The sequence below is a fragment of the Rhagoletis pomonella genome, unplaced genomic scaffold, assembly GCF_013731165.1.
Source record: "Rhagoletis pomonella isolate Grant_MI unplaced genomic scaffold, Rhpom_1.0 Rhpom_scaffold_00001, whole genome shotgun sequence".
In the NCBI taxonomy this organism is placed as follows: domain Eukaryota; kingdom Metazoa; phylum Arthropoda; class Insecta; order Diptera; family Tephritidae; genus Rhagoletis; species Rhagoletis pomonella.
In genome coordinates this window covers 1,940,561-1,955,620 of record NW_023458555.1, presented here as the reverse complement: position 1 = coordinate 1,955,620, position 15,060 = coordinate 1,940,561, and the positions used below count along the sequence as shown (strand labels likewise).

Here is a 15,060-nt window from a genome sequence, read left to right as displayed (position 1 = left end):
CAATCTCAATATGAACTCAAAAAAAAAACACTGAAGAAACGGCATTTTTATACCAGATGTAAGTTCTTCCTAATTAACAGCCAGTTCTTGTGATAGCATCTCTTTAGCTAACCAACAAACAAACATACATATTAGAAAATAAATGAAAGTAACGCCATCACAGAATTATGTTTTTGCCCTAATTAACTCGGAACAAGTGGCTTCCACGAGTTTGGTCGTCAACGATTAATCAAGTAACGGTCGACAAGCAGGATGCTTTGTTAACTGGGTGTTATGACCACAAAATGCTTATTTGCTTAGCGCGAAAACGAAAATTATTGCAAAAACAAGTAAAACCAGCAAATACGAACAACAGCAGTAGTGACAGCAATTCAACTTGCAGTTTCACTTTCCCTTGCAGCGGACGCAGTACCACAAATTTGCGTACATAAGTATTGGAATAAGGTATGTACAATACATATGTATGTATATGTATACTGTATGTTAAAATGTTTTCGATCCTGACAGCATCTGTGCGAATGGAACACCAACTCACCGGAAGCTCCTGGCACCAAGCCTTATCCATTCATACAAAATAGCGATATTAGATACTAGCCATCAGCGATTCGCCACTTCTCGCTCGCTATATTAAAGAAGAATTTTGCATGTGAAAGCAACAACAAAGTTAGCTAGCACGGATAGACGATAGCGAGTTTGGTTGTACCTCATTGAGTTCGATCGTTTCGCCACTCGCTAACTGATGGCGAATCGATGACGGCTATTAAAAGGTAAGAGATAAATAGGGATAAAAGAGAGCACCTTATGAAATAAGACAGATTTTACTCTCCTGTCAAGTTTGGGCAGCCTCACAAACGAGGTTGGTACTTTAAGGCTTGGGTGTGGATGTTCCCTACGTTGGGTATTTGTGAAAATTCACATCTTTGCTGACCTCACGCCTACCTCATGTGTTATGATTGCTCTCGGTCGTTAAAACGGAGGACGATAGGAAAAACGGACTAAATAACGGAGTCCATTGTGGGTCGTATGGAATAAAATTGGCTATGTTTGTGTAAAGTTACCAGCCTCCTACGTCGCGCAGGTAGGTGCATTACCGGGCGATAATAAAATTAACTAGCACAAACGCTTACAAAAACGAAAATATAAGAAAAAAAGAAGTGTTGGTTCTTCGCCAAATAGCCACAGCTTATCCCGGCAAAACCCAACACGGAGCAGGAGTTTTTTGGAGTAGGAGTTTGGGTGTCTTCACATCCGTTTCGGTAGTTTTGGTGAACGACCTTTTCAGCTTACTTTTGTTAGTCTGATAAACAGTCATTTACTTTTAAAAAAGGTAAAATATTATTATAATTAGGGTTTAGGTATGTTTAGCATTAACAAATGTTTTGTAGAAAAAACAAAAATGAAATCATTACTAAAACATTTTATCGATTTGCAGAAGACACCCGAAGACTATTATTTAAATCAACAAGTAATTTTTTAGCAAAAAATAAATCCGACTTGCAATTCTCATGTAAAACTTTAAGATTAAATTATTAATTAAGATTACATATGTACCCAAAAAAATATTCCGACGAATAGATAACCTCCTCCTTTTTCTTGAAGTCGGTTAAAAATAACGGAAAAAATTACGATTTTGGTGTAAGGACGAAGTCGCATTTAAAAATTTGCATGCAATTAAGGTAACTAACATATTTGTATTTTAACTCTTCAATAAGTTCATAATAAACTTTATGCAATATAAATTCCTTTGTAGGGCTCGGCAAAACTCAATTGTTACATGTGTATTCTGCTATCACGGCAATAGCCATATTAGAGAAGAAATAAAATATAACATTTTTACATAAATTATTTTTCGTATTTGTATAAAGACGTGCGGTGAAACCCGCGGGTAGAAGCTAGTACATATATAAATGAGTATGTAAAAGGGGGCATGGCACATCGCAAAAGCATGGAATTTTGAGATTACGCATGTTTGAAACAATTATTTTAATGGAAAAACGTTGAAACAATTCGATTGACCATAATCATGCGAATACAATTGCATAATGAGCCATTGGCACGAGTATTTCCAAATCAATTACTGTATGTATATTGGTAACGGTAAAATCGAACTGCATCCAAATACACAATTAACCTGTTCCCGTACATCAGGATTTGCAGGTTTTACAGGAACAGCTGTTTTCGCCTTTAACAAACCTTACGTGAACGTGGCGTACGGGAACGACTGTGGACTTAAAGCTCAAACAGTCAACGACGTAACGTAGACGTAGGTTGACGCAGACACGATCTACCTTATGAAATTCGCGTGTTAACGAAAACTCACCACCGCATGGTGGTGACGTTGCCGTTGCTTCTCTCTCTCTCTCTCAACAGTAAATTTACGATACGTCGTTGACTAACTGCGCTTTAAATGTGCCCACACGCACCGAGGTGTACGTATGCCGGTCTGTTTTACGTAGCAACATATAAAATTTAATGTTGATAGAAAGAGAGAGAAGCTGTATACGTCACGCGTAACCGTCGTACGTACACGTTGGTGAGTTTTCATTTACATGACGCTCTCATAAGTTTGATCATGTCAGCTGATACGTTAACGAACGTTTACGTCGGTGAGTGTGGGCAGCACTACACTATTAGTCTTCAAAAGAATTACCGGAAGCATACAATGATATTGACTGGAAAGTTTAAAGGAGAAAATGTCCTGTTACCTCGAATACCTATGATACCATCAGAAACTACAATACCTTTCAACCGGTTACAAATTCCGATACCCAAACTTTCACGATGCAATCACAACAGACAGCGAGCGCTTTCGCTACTCGACTCTCACACCTGCTCTCAGAGAGCACTCTTCAACAAACCGACATATGCGAGCAGTGGAACCACATTTCCCGCTCATTAAGTACCGCCGCCGAAGAAGTAGTCGGATTTCAGCGAGCCCGAAAGAACAACTGGTACGATGAGGATTGTCAGGAAGCTGCTGAGAGAAAAGATGCCGCCTACAGGGCCACGCTGCGATCGGACGCAACGCGCGCTATGTGGGACCGCTATAGGGATCTGAAGGGGGAAGCGAGACGTATTTGCCGCAATAAGAAGAGCGAGGCCGAAATACGTGAGTGCGAAGAGCTTGAAATGCTGGCCGACAGGAAGAATGCCCGAAAATTTTACCAGAGAGTTAGGCGACTCACGGAAGGTTTAAAGACCGGGGCGTACTCCTGTAAGAACAATAATGGCACTGTTTCATGTAAGGCAGTCAATCCCTGGAATTCAGTTAGCGGTCTGTAGTCACTAATAGTGATTTTTGGTGGTGAACTTGGATTTTGAGACTATTTGAAATTCAGTACGCTGGCTCACGTCTCTAGTCTCAAAAATAAGTCACTAATTTGTCAGCTGGCTAAGAGCAGGTCACAAAAATAGAAGTATGGAGGAAAAGCTTATTTGTTTCCATTTTATTAAAATAAAACGCGAAAATGAAGCGAGGAAATTTGTTCAATAAGAATTTCATTAGGAAATAAACCAAAATGCTTTAATATCATACAAATGTATTGAAAAAAATTTAATTTATTTGTTTTTAAAACATTAAAATCTAAAGATTTAAAAAAAAATAAAACTAATAAAAAAATAAAAAAATACTAAATAAAAAAAAAATAAAAACCCCTCTACGGCCGAGGAGGACTTGAACCCGGACCCTTTCGACTGCCAGCCAAATGCTTTGACCACTCGGCCATTGCGACTCTTTCAGCGGCGCGGGCAATAGGCATACATAAACACTATCAGTTGATTGTCTGTGTTTGCTTTCACCACACATTTTTGGTGAAATTCTTGTGACTCTCTCCTTCTGAATATCCCAATCGTCTCAAGTCACAAAAATAGTCACTAATTGCTAATCTCAAATTTAATGACTTGAGATGAGATTTAATTACTGAATCCCCGGGAATATGGCGGATTTAGAGCGAGAAGTTGCCAACTGATAACACTTTGTATTATTGCATCATGGATCATGAGTTATAGCGGCGAGTTTTGACATTGCACCCGAATAGGGCTGTAAACACCCCTACTTATCATGCAAAGGTAGTTCAGAGTAAGTTGAAACGACGATATTTGATACCTGCGCCGGGTATATAAAGTTCGGTTTCACCCAAACTTATACTTCTTTACTTGTTTTATACTAATTACATTAATATCTTACGAACTACATTACCGATTAAAAAAGTTTTGTATGTAACTCCTGTAGCTTTCGTTATCCCATCAAACAAAATTATACCGTTATACTTTCTACAAAAACCTTTATCGACGTCTTTGTTCAAAATTTCTCGCACCGGTTCTTGTTCCGCAAGCCGCTTTTGTGGTGTATTAAGCTCTTAAGGCTATTGCAGAGAATTATTCGAATATCTGTGGCAACACTAATCATATGTTTAATTTTTAGTTTGTCACAGTCTGTTTGCGCATAATACGTAGCCATCAGAAACGCCCAGATTCAGGTTTGGTTTACCACAGAAATTTCGATCCTAGAAATGGCAAGCGACTGGGATTGCATTCCGCACACTTACAATGTGACCAAGAATTACTTGCAGAGCTATCTAACCTACGAACATCCATTGAAGATACAAACAGTAACCGTAGTGGAAAGCAAGGGAACGAAACAAACTTCAAAGGATAATCGCAGTAGTTTCAGTAGCAATGCAAGCTCGAGAGCTTCTTCCAGCATTTCACTGATCACTGAGCCACTCGGGTCGACCCTAGACGGAACAGATCCTTTGTCTCAGTTCGCACGACAAGAGCAAGAACTCAAAGATCCCCTAGCACAGATGTCTACAGAATTCGTTAGTAGCTCGGAGAAAATTTTCTCTATATGTACATTTGTTTTATTTTGGTATTTTGAACAGCACACCTTTCAAAAGAAGTTAAAGAGACGGGATAAAAATGTCATAGACGACGATGATTTAAGTTGGGCCACTAAACGGCTTGGCATATTAAATCGTTTCACAACATCGGAGAAGCTCTCAATAACAACCAGTTTCCTTTCCACAGGAAGTCCAGGAGCGGAAGGAAGTAAGCTAAGACTAATACAATTCTATTAAAAGACATATCCAGAGTTTGGGACATATTTTAAAGCAACTTATTTTTAGTCAGATCTCAAACTGTGGTGGCAGATAAGGTTAAATTCCGCCTTGAACAACTAGATGACTTTGATGATGGTTCCATGCGCCACATGATTGACCTAACACAACAGGAATACATACAGCGTATTGAACAGCTGAACCAGGAGTTGGTGCAATCTTGGAATGATGATCAACGTGTTAAAGCATTAAAAATTGTCATACAGTGCTCAAAAATGCTACTAGACACTTCAGTTCTTAGCTTTTATCCCAGCCAATTTGTACTTATCACTGATATACTTGACATGTTTGGTAAATTGGTATATGAACGGCTGAATATAAAGGCATACAACGTTGGCGATGGATGGTATGTAAAAACTGTATTTTTTTAAATCACCATTTTAATAATACTCTACCGTAGCTCTGGCAAGTTGGGGAGAACTGAATCATTGCACGAAAGTGCACGAGAAACTTGTCAGAACTGGTTTTTTAAAATTGCATCTATACGAGAACTCCTGCCCCGTTTATTTGTAGAAATGGCTATAATCAAATGCTACGAATTTATAACTCCAAAGTAAGAAGCCTAGTTAAATTCTTGCAAAGTGTATCCATATACATACGTACATAACATCTTATCAACATACAACTTTCTTTCGTCATATGCAGCGAATTTGATAAATATCTCCTCCGTATCACGAAAATGATCCGCGGGATTGGCGATCCTTTAGTGCAAACGTATGCGCGCTGCTATTTGGTTCGCGTCAGTTTGAGCGTATCAACGAATAAAGAATGCATACGAGAAAATTTTAAGGATTTTTTAAAAATCTATCATACGGTAGTGAGCACTTAAAAACTTACAAGACAAATATTGTGTATACATAAATACGTACGCATGCTCTTTTTTGCTTAGATTTTTAGCGGCGCTATTCGTTCGGAGCTAAATCGTCAGCATGTTAGCATTGAGACTTACTTGGCTCTGTATGGTCCGGCATTGGATTTTATATTATCAGCGCTTGTTCACAAATGCAATCTCTACACCGAGGAAATATTGAATGAGTGCAAAGGAATAAAAAATAAGTGAGCTTGTTATACGAATTCCTTCATGTCTATTTCACCGGGACTTTTATTTTCAGTGCGCCGTTTTTGGTATCGATATTGAATTCTTTCAAGCCTGAATTCATCGCGGCTAATGCTTTAGAATTCGTCAAATTACTTGGTGATTCCAACACTGAAGGCATTTCAAAAGGGCAGTTGTTTCGGGCACTTGGAACTAATGTGAGTGGCTGCCCACCACTGCCAGAGCAGCGATTACCGTTTTTAAACGCTGCTTTTAACACCATTGACACTTTTACTGATCCAGCAGAATATATGAATTGTGTGGAAGCTTGGGCTCAATTCATTACAGAAAATTTTCCAGTAAGTGAAATGGAAAAGACAAGTGTTTAAAAAATTTATATATATTATGTATTCCAACAGGTATCTGTAATAAACGATTTGCTAGGAACAATTACATTAAGGATTAACGCCAGCAGAGCATATGAGAAATATTATACACAGCTACAAAATGTTTTAGACAAAACACTCCAATACTTTAAAAATACGGAGTCACTTCTCATCCAAGAAAATTTTTTACCATACGTTGATCTTTTCCAAAAGGATACAGTGAAGATAATTGTTTGCAAAAACATACTCACCATGTTTAATCTGAAGAGCGAGGAGAAGATTTCTGATGAAATTGTAATAAATGCACTGATGTACATTGGAAAAATTCTTAATGACTCTGTGACGTAAGTCGAGATAAAATAAAAGCTATAAATATGTATGCATATACGTTTGCTCTTTAGCTCTTTAACCGTGGAAGATGAACGCCGTCAGATTTCTCAGTTAATTAGTAGTTTTATACGCAAGGTGGCTTTTCCTCGAGACTTTGAACGTCACCTAAGCTTTTATGTGGAATCACGCGATGCTTTCACTAATTTGGATACTGTATATATAACATTGGTTAATGCAGTCAATAAGTTAGCCATTGAGACATATCACTTAGTTAACGGGAAGCACACACGTAAAACGGGGGCCTTTGCTAAGGCATGCGCCGCTTTTTGCTTCATCACTATTCCTAGCATTGCAGCGATTCAAACTCAAATGGATTTATACTTGCTGAGCGGTCAGGTGGCATTATTAAACCACTGTTTGGGGCAGGGTATGTAGTTATCCCTTGAAATATTATAGATCAATTCACACCTGCTATGTTTTTTTTTTCAGCTGATGCGTGCTTTGAAGCCTCACTTCAATTAGTCAACGATTTGCCGCGATCAGTAGAGGTTGAAGGTAAAACGCGCAGCCTAGAAACGTATCTGGTTTCATACCTCTGCAACATGTTGGCTACATTGGTAGTAGTGCCGGTACATAAAGAAAATTGAGTTGACTGATTCCTATAGCCAAGCACTTGGTATGTACGATTTTCGTTTTCTCCAACAGGATAGTCCTGAGGAAGGCGTGTTGTATTTGTTGCGTCTATTACTAGATGTCGTAAAGAAATTCCCCTTCGATAGTCATAGCTCTGGACCCATTACTGTGTATTTGCATGTTTTGGACATGCTGTATGTACAAAGTTTAGAGGAATTTCCTTACCATATACCCGGCGGTTAGATAATACATATATAACTCTAACACCATATTGTTTCATTAGGTGAATTACTTAATAATTGCAGTTGTTTCCAACGATGAACTGTATGGCCATGATCCGAAATTCGTTGCTGAAGTCAATAATATGTGCGTCCAAGTCGTGGATCAAATTTTGGTTCAGTTAAAGGTACTTGGTACAGAAAAACAACAACGTGCGCAGGCCACTCTAGCATTGGAGCTATTCTTACGCATTATACGATATGCAGATTTAAGCCGTGACAAAATATTCCAATTAGCTTTGAACCTTTGGCTGCTTGCTGTCAAGGCGGAGGATCATATTGATGCTAAATTAATTGTAAATTTACATATATAAAAAAAATATTGAATTTCGAACACAGCACACATTTACATATCGATGTTTCTATGCATTAACGGCAAACCTTTATTACTGTTAAATGTCCATTATCCTCAATTTTTGTCTAATCTATACTACCTGCTTGCTCCTTATATAAGCAAGGATGTGACCTCGATTAGACAAGGATTAGGGACGCGAGGCACCTAACAGTGGTAAGGGTTTTGTCTTTTTAAATTTTGAATTGTGCCGTTATTGCAGAGGACCATAAGTATGTACATACATGCGTTCTGCGAGTGTTCGATATTCGTCTTTATTTAACAAGTCAATTCGCTCGTTATCACTAAATAAATCCTTTTTAGCCATGCACGTTGAAGAGCCTTGAATACACTTACAAGCAAGTAATGAACACCAATACACAACATGCCCAGTCGCTGGCACAATTGATGTTACACATTCGAAACAAGTAATCTAAGATATCTTTATTAATGTGACTGTATTGTATATTTATTTACGTATACATTTGACTTTTTATCAAACCTTTTAATAGTTCAGAACTTAGAAATTAATGCTACCAAAATCTTTGAGAATTAAGGTGACAATATGTAGTTTCGAAAAAAATTAAATTATGAAAAAGCTTTGTGTTAAACATACATACTAGAGCTCTCGATTTTGTTCGCACATTTTCAAACAGCCCGGGTATATGAGCAGCGAGTACTCGCACACTTGTTCAATGCTCATTACTCGAAAATTTTCGAGCATGAGCTCGAGCAATTCGAGTTTTTTCGAGTAATTTGAGCAATGTTTTTTTTATTATATTGACATTTTTGGAAGCAACTTTTTAAATATTTCAAATTATTGATATATAATGCAAAGATTGTTACATTGGTTTTTATTAATACAATTTATTTAACATGAATTAGAAAGCAGCTGCTGACAAATACAATTTACAAATTTTCTTTTGTTTATGAAATTGTTCAAAAACTCGAAAATTTTGAACAAACATTTGAGCAGTTGAGCAATGAACGAGTTTCGAGCGAGTATCGAGCTACTCGCATTGCTCGATACCCGGGTATCTAGAGCTCTAATACATACGTATTACCGGTTAATATGACTATTTTTAAATTTCCAGTAATACAAAATTATTTTAACCAATTTAGAGAACATTGTTTTATTAATCGATGATTGTCTTAATCACGCGCCCATATCCCTTCCCCATCTATTGTAGCGCAGAGTTCTGAAAAATGCATTAATTTTTTAATGCATAGCATTTTAATGTTAATGTAAGAAATTAATGCATTAATTTTTGAAATTTAATGTAAATGAAAATTTGAATGCATTTATCCCGAAGAAATAATGGTAATGATTTTTTTTTGCATTAATATTAAAGTTTTTAAATGAATACTATTGCAATAATTTATTGCATTAGAAGTATAACAAGCATTAAAAACCCATTAACTAATTTTATTTTAAAGTAAAATTCTTTGTTGACGTTGAGGGTAGAATTTTGAGGTCAAAAAAGAAGTTAAAGTTGGTTTGCACTATGTCAAATTCGATGGCATTTGTAGTCAAATAGGTAAAAACACATTGTCGAGTGGAACTAAAACGGTTTATTGAACTATTTTGATCAGAATAGGTCTTCAGTCGTGGACGTGTGCTGCTAAATTGGCTTTCTGTCCGTTTTTGGCCCATAATATAATCGGTATGCACCACAAATCAACATAAAAACCTGCAAAAGCACACTGAGTTGCACGCATATTGGTTTTATTTTCATAAAACATCTAAAAATTTTACAAGAATTTTTCTTCAAGTAAACATAATAGAATGAAGCTGAAAAACACTATTAGTAACTATTCGAAGTCCTTCCAGAGGTTAGTTATATTTCATTGGAAAATAAATTTGATGGGTTTTATTAATGCAAACGAACAAAATCATTAAATCTTTTTATGCATTAAAATTTTATCATTAGCATTAGTTTGGATAATTTAATGAAAATAATTTTCATTAGCATTATATTTTTCAGAATTAATGCATTGAAATTTTTATTTGCATTAAATTTCAAAAATTAATGCATTAATTTTTTACATTAACATTAGTGCTTTAAGTACCATTAATGCATTAAAAAATTAATTAATTTTTCACAACTCTGTTGTAGCGTTATATTCAAAAGAATTCTAAAGCGAATATATTTTCTTTTGTCTGCTTATGGTTTTGATGCTTTTTATTATTTTCAACAAAAACATCAACAACTTCTTGAAAGTACACATCTCGAAGTGTATTTATCATAACTTTTTATAAAAATACGGCTCATTATGTAACAAAAACCATATAATTCCAAATTTAAAACTTCGTAGATCAAGTAATTTTGAAGCAAAAGACATAACCGACTTCAATTCTCATATAAAAATTTAAGAGTGCCGTTAGTTTCTTCATGAACCAATAATCGGATCTAAACCAAATTAGTATGGGACCATTCCTGAGGTACCACCTTTCCCTAAAAAAAAATAGAACTATAGAAATCGGTTAACGTTGTCCAAAGTTAAGTGGTACCATACATAAAAAAATATTTCGACGAATTGGTAACCTCCTCCTTTTTTGAAATCGGTTTAAAATTTGAAAAATTCAACAAAATTTTACAGCAAACGTTTTGTTAAGAATTTTTAGAAAAATTAAATGCATGCCCTTTTATAGCTCATTAAATTCTACCCAACAAACGTTTAGGTTAGAGAACCTTTAGAAAACGACTCGAATTCTAATATGTTCTCGGAATCATCTCGATAATTAACTACAGTTATATCTAGCTAGTTGCTTTTGGATATAATTGAAAGACATATACTTCAAGTCTCAAACAAATGTTGAATCAATTTGTTGCATAACTTTTGAGTTATAGTTGGTTTAGGGCCAAATTCACAGTGCGTAGGTAACTGAAAATCTGTAGATATCTACCGATTCTGAGTTAACGACGCACTGTGAATTTGGGCCTTACTTAAAAAATATTAACAAGTAATTTTTAAGCAAAAAACAAAATTTTCTAAGTTAACTACGCACTGTGAATTTGGCCCTTAATGAGGTAAATGTATAAAAATCTGTGGTAAATGTATAAAATGAGGTAAATGTATAAAAATCTGTAGTTAACTGCCGATTCTGAGTTAACTACGCACTGTGAATTTGGTCCTTAATGAGGATCCTTCTTGTAGTGAGAATATTTTGAGCGAGGTATCAAATCAACTTTTTTTAGGCAAAGGTTCTGATAGTTGCTCCTACTTATTTGAAGGCTTCTGGATCCAATGGCGTTCCTAGTTTTGCCAGATTGGCTCCATTTTTTTTAGAGATAGCGGTACTTGAAACTTTTAACTATTTTATAAATAACTTCCTCAGTTTTGAAATTATTTATCTATTTATCTGTTTTTAGTGTTACCTTAACTTTTCCATAAAATCGAAATCGGTTCACTATAACATGTAGCTCCCATACACTTGGTTGTTAAGAGACGTTGTTTTACGTTATAACCAGGGACGTGAACCGGATGACAAATTTGGTCGGTTCGGTTCAGCGTTTCGAACCGTTGTTGCACTTTTGGATTGGTTCTTCAAAGCGGTTTTTTTGGTCTTTGAACCGGGGTTTCGGTTCGGTTCAACGGTTTGAAAAACAAAAAAATAAGGCGCAAATTTAAGTGTCAAGTGTCAAGTGCAACAACGCGCAAGGTTAAGGGTCAAGTGAGATGGGCTGCCTTTACATTTGATATTGTCCCATGGTAAAAAACATAGTAGGTATTACCATGTTTAACAAAATGAAGAAAAAGTGGGTACATTTATCTATTGAAAATTGGCTGAAACGAACCTTTAAACCTTTACAGAAAGTGGTTCGGGTTTCGGTTCGGATCAAACATTTGTGGAAAATTTCGGTTCGGTTAATGGTTCACTTAATTAATAGAAAAAAGCGGTTTTCCGGTTCAAAACCGGTTCACGTCCCTGGTTATAACTCCTCCAGTTGAGCAGGTAAGAAAGTTAGTACTATTTTTATTCATCACAAACATTGTTAACTTTGTCTTTCTGAAGTTAGAAGCCAAACCACATATCTGAATAATCAGTTGTATGGAAGCTATTTGTTAAAGTGAACCTATTTCGATGATTTTCAGAATTAATTAAGGAAATATTAAAAAATAGTCATGTGCAAAGTTTTCAAAACTGAGGGAGTTATTTATAAAATAGTTAACATTTTCAAGTACCGTTATCTCGAAAACCGGAGCAAATCTGTTGAAACGGGGGATGCCATTGAATTTAGAACGTCCCAATTTAGTGAGTTCAACTTTCAAATCATTGCACATCGTATTTTGAACCCAACTTATTCTTTTGTTTTCTATTTCAGCGATATAAAAGTTTATTCCTCGTCTAACTTTTGAAGCACTTGATCAAAATGAATTACATTTATATTTATCGATTTATTAAGCGATTACGAATAGAATCCTATATAATGGCCTTATTATGTATGGCAACTGGTGTGTAGTTGCTGGTCTAGTAGCCCTGGCTACCAGTATCGTACTTTGTATTATGTATAGCGATTAATCTCAGTATACCGAAAAAGGCAGACAACATCCGAATGTACTTTTTTTGACATATACATACATTTCGAAGCCATTGACAACTTTGCTTCAATATGTTTAGCAAATTATGTATGTAAACATATAACAAATTCGTCATAAGCGCTACTAGATTCAGTAGCCGACGGTCAGTAGCCAGTTGCCATACGTAATGGGAATTTTTGTCATCGGCTATCAGTCCCCATACAAAATAGGGCCATAAACCATATGTAAGTGTGCTCACAAATTAAAAAATTAAACTTTTTTCAAGTATACCTACGGTGACTGTACCGATTCGTACCAATTTTGGCGGGACAGTACCGATTTTTAGAAAATTGTCCTGGGGAATATTTTTTAAAAGTCGGGTCGTATAAGTGGCCCGATTTTTCATATTTGTACCTATTAAGTCCCGATCTACAATGTTTTCTTTTTATTCATTTATTAAGACTCCCCATGTACTCTAGCCCAAAAACAATTTTTCGTACAAACGAGGCATCCCTAGAAACATTTTGAGTATGCGGTTTCGTAGCCTATTCAATTCAAACTGCAAATTTTTAGGGCCGGTTACTCAATGTCTGGTTAACACTAATCTCAGGTTAAACATCGTTATCGACGTGTTCGACTCCATGCATACAACAGGGAGTCGGTGACATCGATAACTATGTTTAACCGGAGATTAGTAGCTAAGACTTACCGTTGATATTTGTTGTGAAAGGTGTTGCTCATTTTCTTCCATACAGATTATGTTCAAAAAATTTTTTGTCAAAAATCAACGGTAAGTCCAAACTTCTTCCAACTCGCACTTTATTATAAATTCGTTGAATTTTTATAAATGTTCTACAAATTTTGAAATTTCAATTTACATGTTTTTTTAGATAGTAAGTTATATTTTTATAAAAAATAATAAACAATTTTAAATTTTTTTCTCTTTGTTTGTTGTAAAATTTTTTTGAATTTTTTTAATTATTCTACAGTTTTATGACACTATTAACAAGGGGCTATGTGTGCTAGTGGGGTCACTGGCAGCCACTTCAACCTATTATATATGGCAACTGATAGCCGACGGGCAACCATATAATAAAATTAGCTTTACGTATGGCAACTGGCTACGGACTATCGACTACTGAGCCTTGTAGCGCCATTTTATGTTCCCCCTTACGACGATTTTGTTATTTGTTTACATCAATTGTCAATCAAACATGTTCGAGCATATTTGCCAATTACTTCGAAATGTACATGTCGAAAAAGTAAATTCGGATGACTTTTCTATAGACAGATTTATCGCTATACAAAATACAAAGTACGACACTAGTAGCCATGGCTATTAGACCAGCAACTAGACACCAGTTGCCGTTTATTTATATGATTTTTATTAGATAAGAACTGTATTTATACAAACAACCCTGGCAGCTAAAAACACGCGTCTCTGCAAGTTTGGGAAAAATTAATTTATAAGATATTGACTGAAATATTATGTACCAACGTAGATACTAGGGATGTTAATTTTTTCGATTTTTGTGATCCCGGGATTTTCGAGACAACGTTCATACAATCCTAAATTCATTATTTTCCAACAACTTAACGTGAAAAAATTGCATCAATATAGTTTGAGAAGCTGCCTACCATATAATAAATAAATGGGTGTGAAACCTACTTTATAATATAAGTTGAAAAATATTTCATTAGTAACAAAACAAAAGACAGTAGTTATATTTATACGTATTTAACAACACATATTTGATAAGGTAACTTAAGACATGTCGAAAAAAGCCCGATGCAAAACAAACTTAAGTCAACATATGTATTGTGCGGTTGAAAGAAGTTCGTAATACTATTGGCAGCAACAAAATAAACGCCTTATGTCAACCAGTTTAGTCTATATTTCTTTTCTTTATTTAATACTTAAGTTTTTTTATAAAAGTCTAAATCATTTTACTTATTATTAACTGCATTTAAATGCGTATTTCCAAATTTTTACAAAGATTATAAAAATGCAAAAAAAAATTCCAAAATTTCAAACTTTTACTCAGCATTTTTAGAAAAAATTTACGGTACGCAGTTTTATAGCTTATTAAATTAATTTTAAAATGCAAGTTTCATGCAGTTACAAAATACCGTTGATTTTTGGGATTTTTTTTAAACGAAGCTGGGCATTTTCTTCCATATAAACAAATTGTCGAACATACTTTGTAAGGAAGGAAATGCGTGACACCGCCAGCCAAAAAATTATAAAAAATCAACGTTAATTTTAGTCACTTGAAAATTGCACTTTATCCTCCTGTAATTTAATTAATAATTTATACTTAATGTGACCAACCGTTCTTCTTTCGGAAGTACAGTACTTCCTTTTTAGCTCTTGTACTTCGTATTATTCTATTCATAATCTTGGGGTTGAAACCAACCGAATAAG

General features: G+C 35.3%; 1 protein-coding gene across 2 annotated transcripts; it reads left to right on the top strand.

Annotated features, from left to right (window-relative positions):
• Positions 1-4,419: 4,419 nt before the first annotated feature.
• On the top strand, positions 4,420-8,550 carry LOC118735979 (VPS35 endosomal protein sorting factor-like). 2 transcript variants are annotated; one of them, XM_036466078.1, is made up of 13 exons: positions 4,420-4,820; positions 4,884-5,049; positions 5,127-5,463; positions 5,518-5,670; positions 5,763-5,931; positions 6,007-6,173; positions 6,230-6,512; positions 6,573-6,883; positions 6,941-7,296; positions 7,359-7,498; positions 7,575-7,740; positions 7,808-8,076; positions 8,436-8,550. In XM_036466078.1, the coding sequence occupies exons 1-13, from the start codon at positions 4,512-4,514 to the stop codon at positions 8,541-8,543; spliced, it is 2,934 nt and encodes a 977-aa protein (XP_036321971.1). In that variant the 5' UTR covers positions 4,420-4,511; the 3' UTR covers positions 8,544-8,550. The 2 variants fall into 2 exon arrangements, with proteins under 2 accessions (XP_036321971.1, XP_036321964.1); XM_036466071.1 differs by having other exon boundaries at positions 5,763-5,934.
• The last annotated feature ends 6,510 nt before the right edge of the window (positions 8,551-15,060 follow it).

Bases quoted from the DNA above. Each gene is read 5' to 3' on its own strand.
- LOC118735979 (XM_036466071.1), top strand. From the start codon at position 4,512: ATGGCAAGCGACTGGGATTGCATTCCGCACACTTACAATGTGACCAAG. The intron at 6,174-6,229 runs GTGAGCTTGTTA...TTTTATTTTCAG, and splicing joins TGCAAAGGAATAAAAAATAA to TGCGCCGTTTTTGGTATCGA. The intron at 6,513-6,572 runs GTAAGTGAAATG...GTATTCCAACAG, and splicing joins TCATTACAGAAAATTTTCCA to GTATCTGTAATAAACGATTT.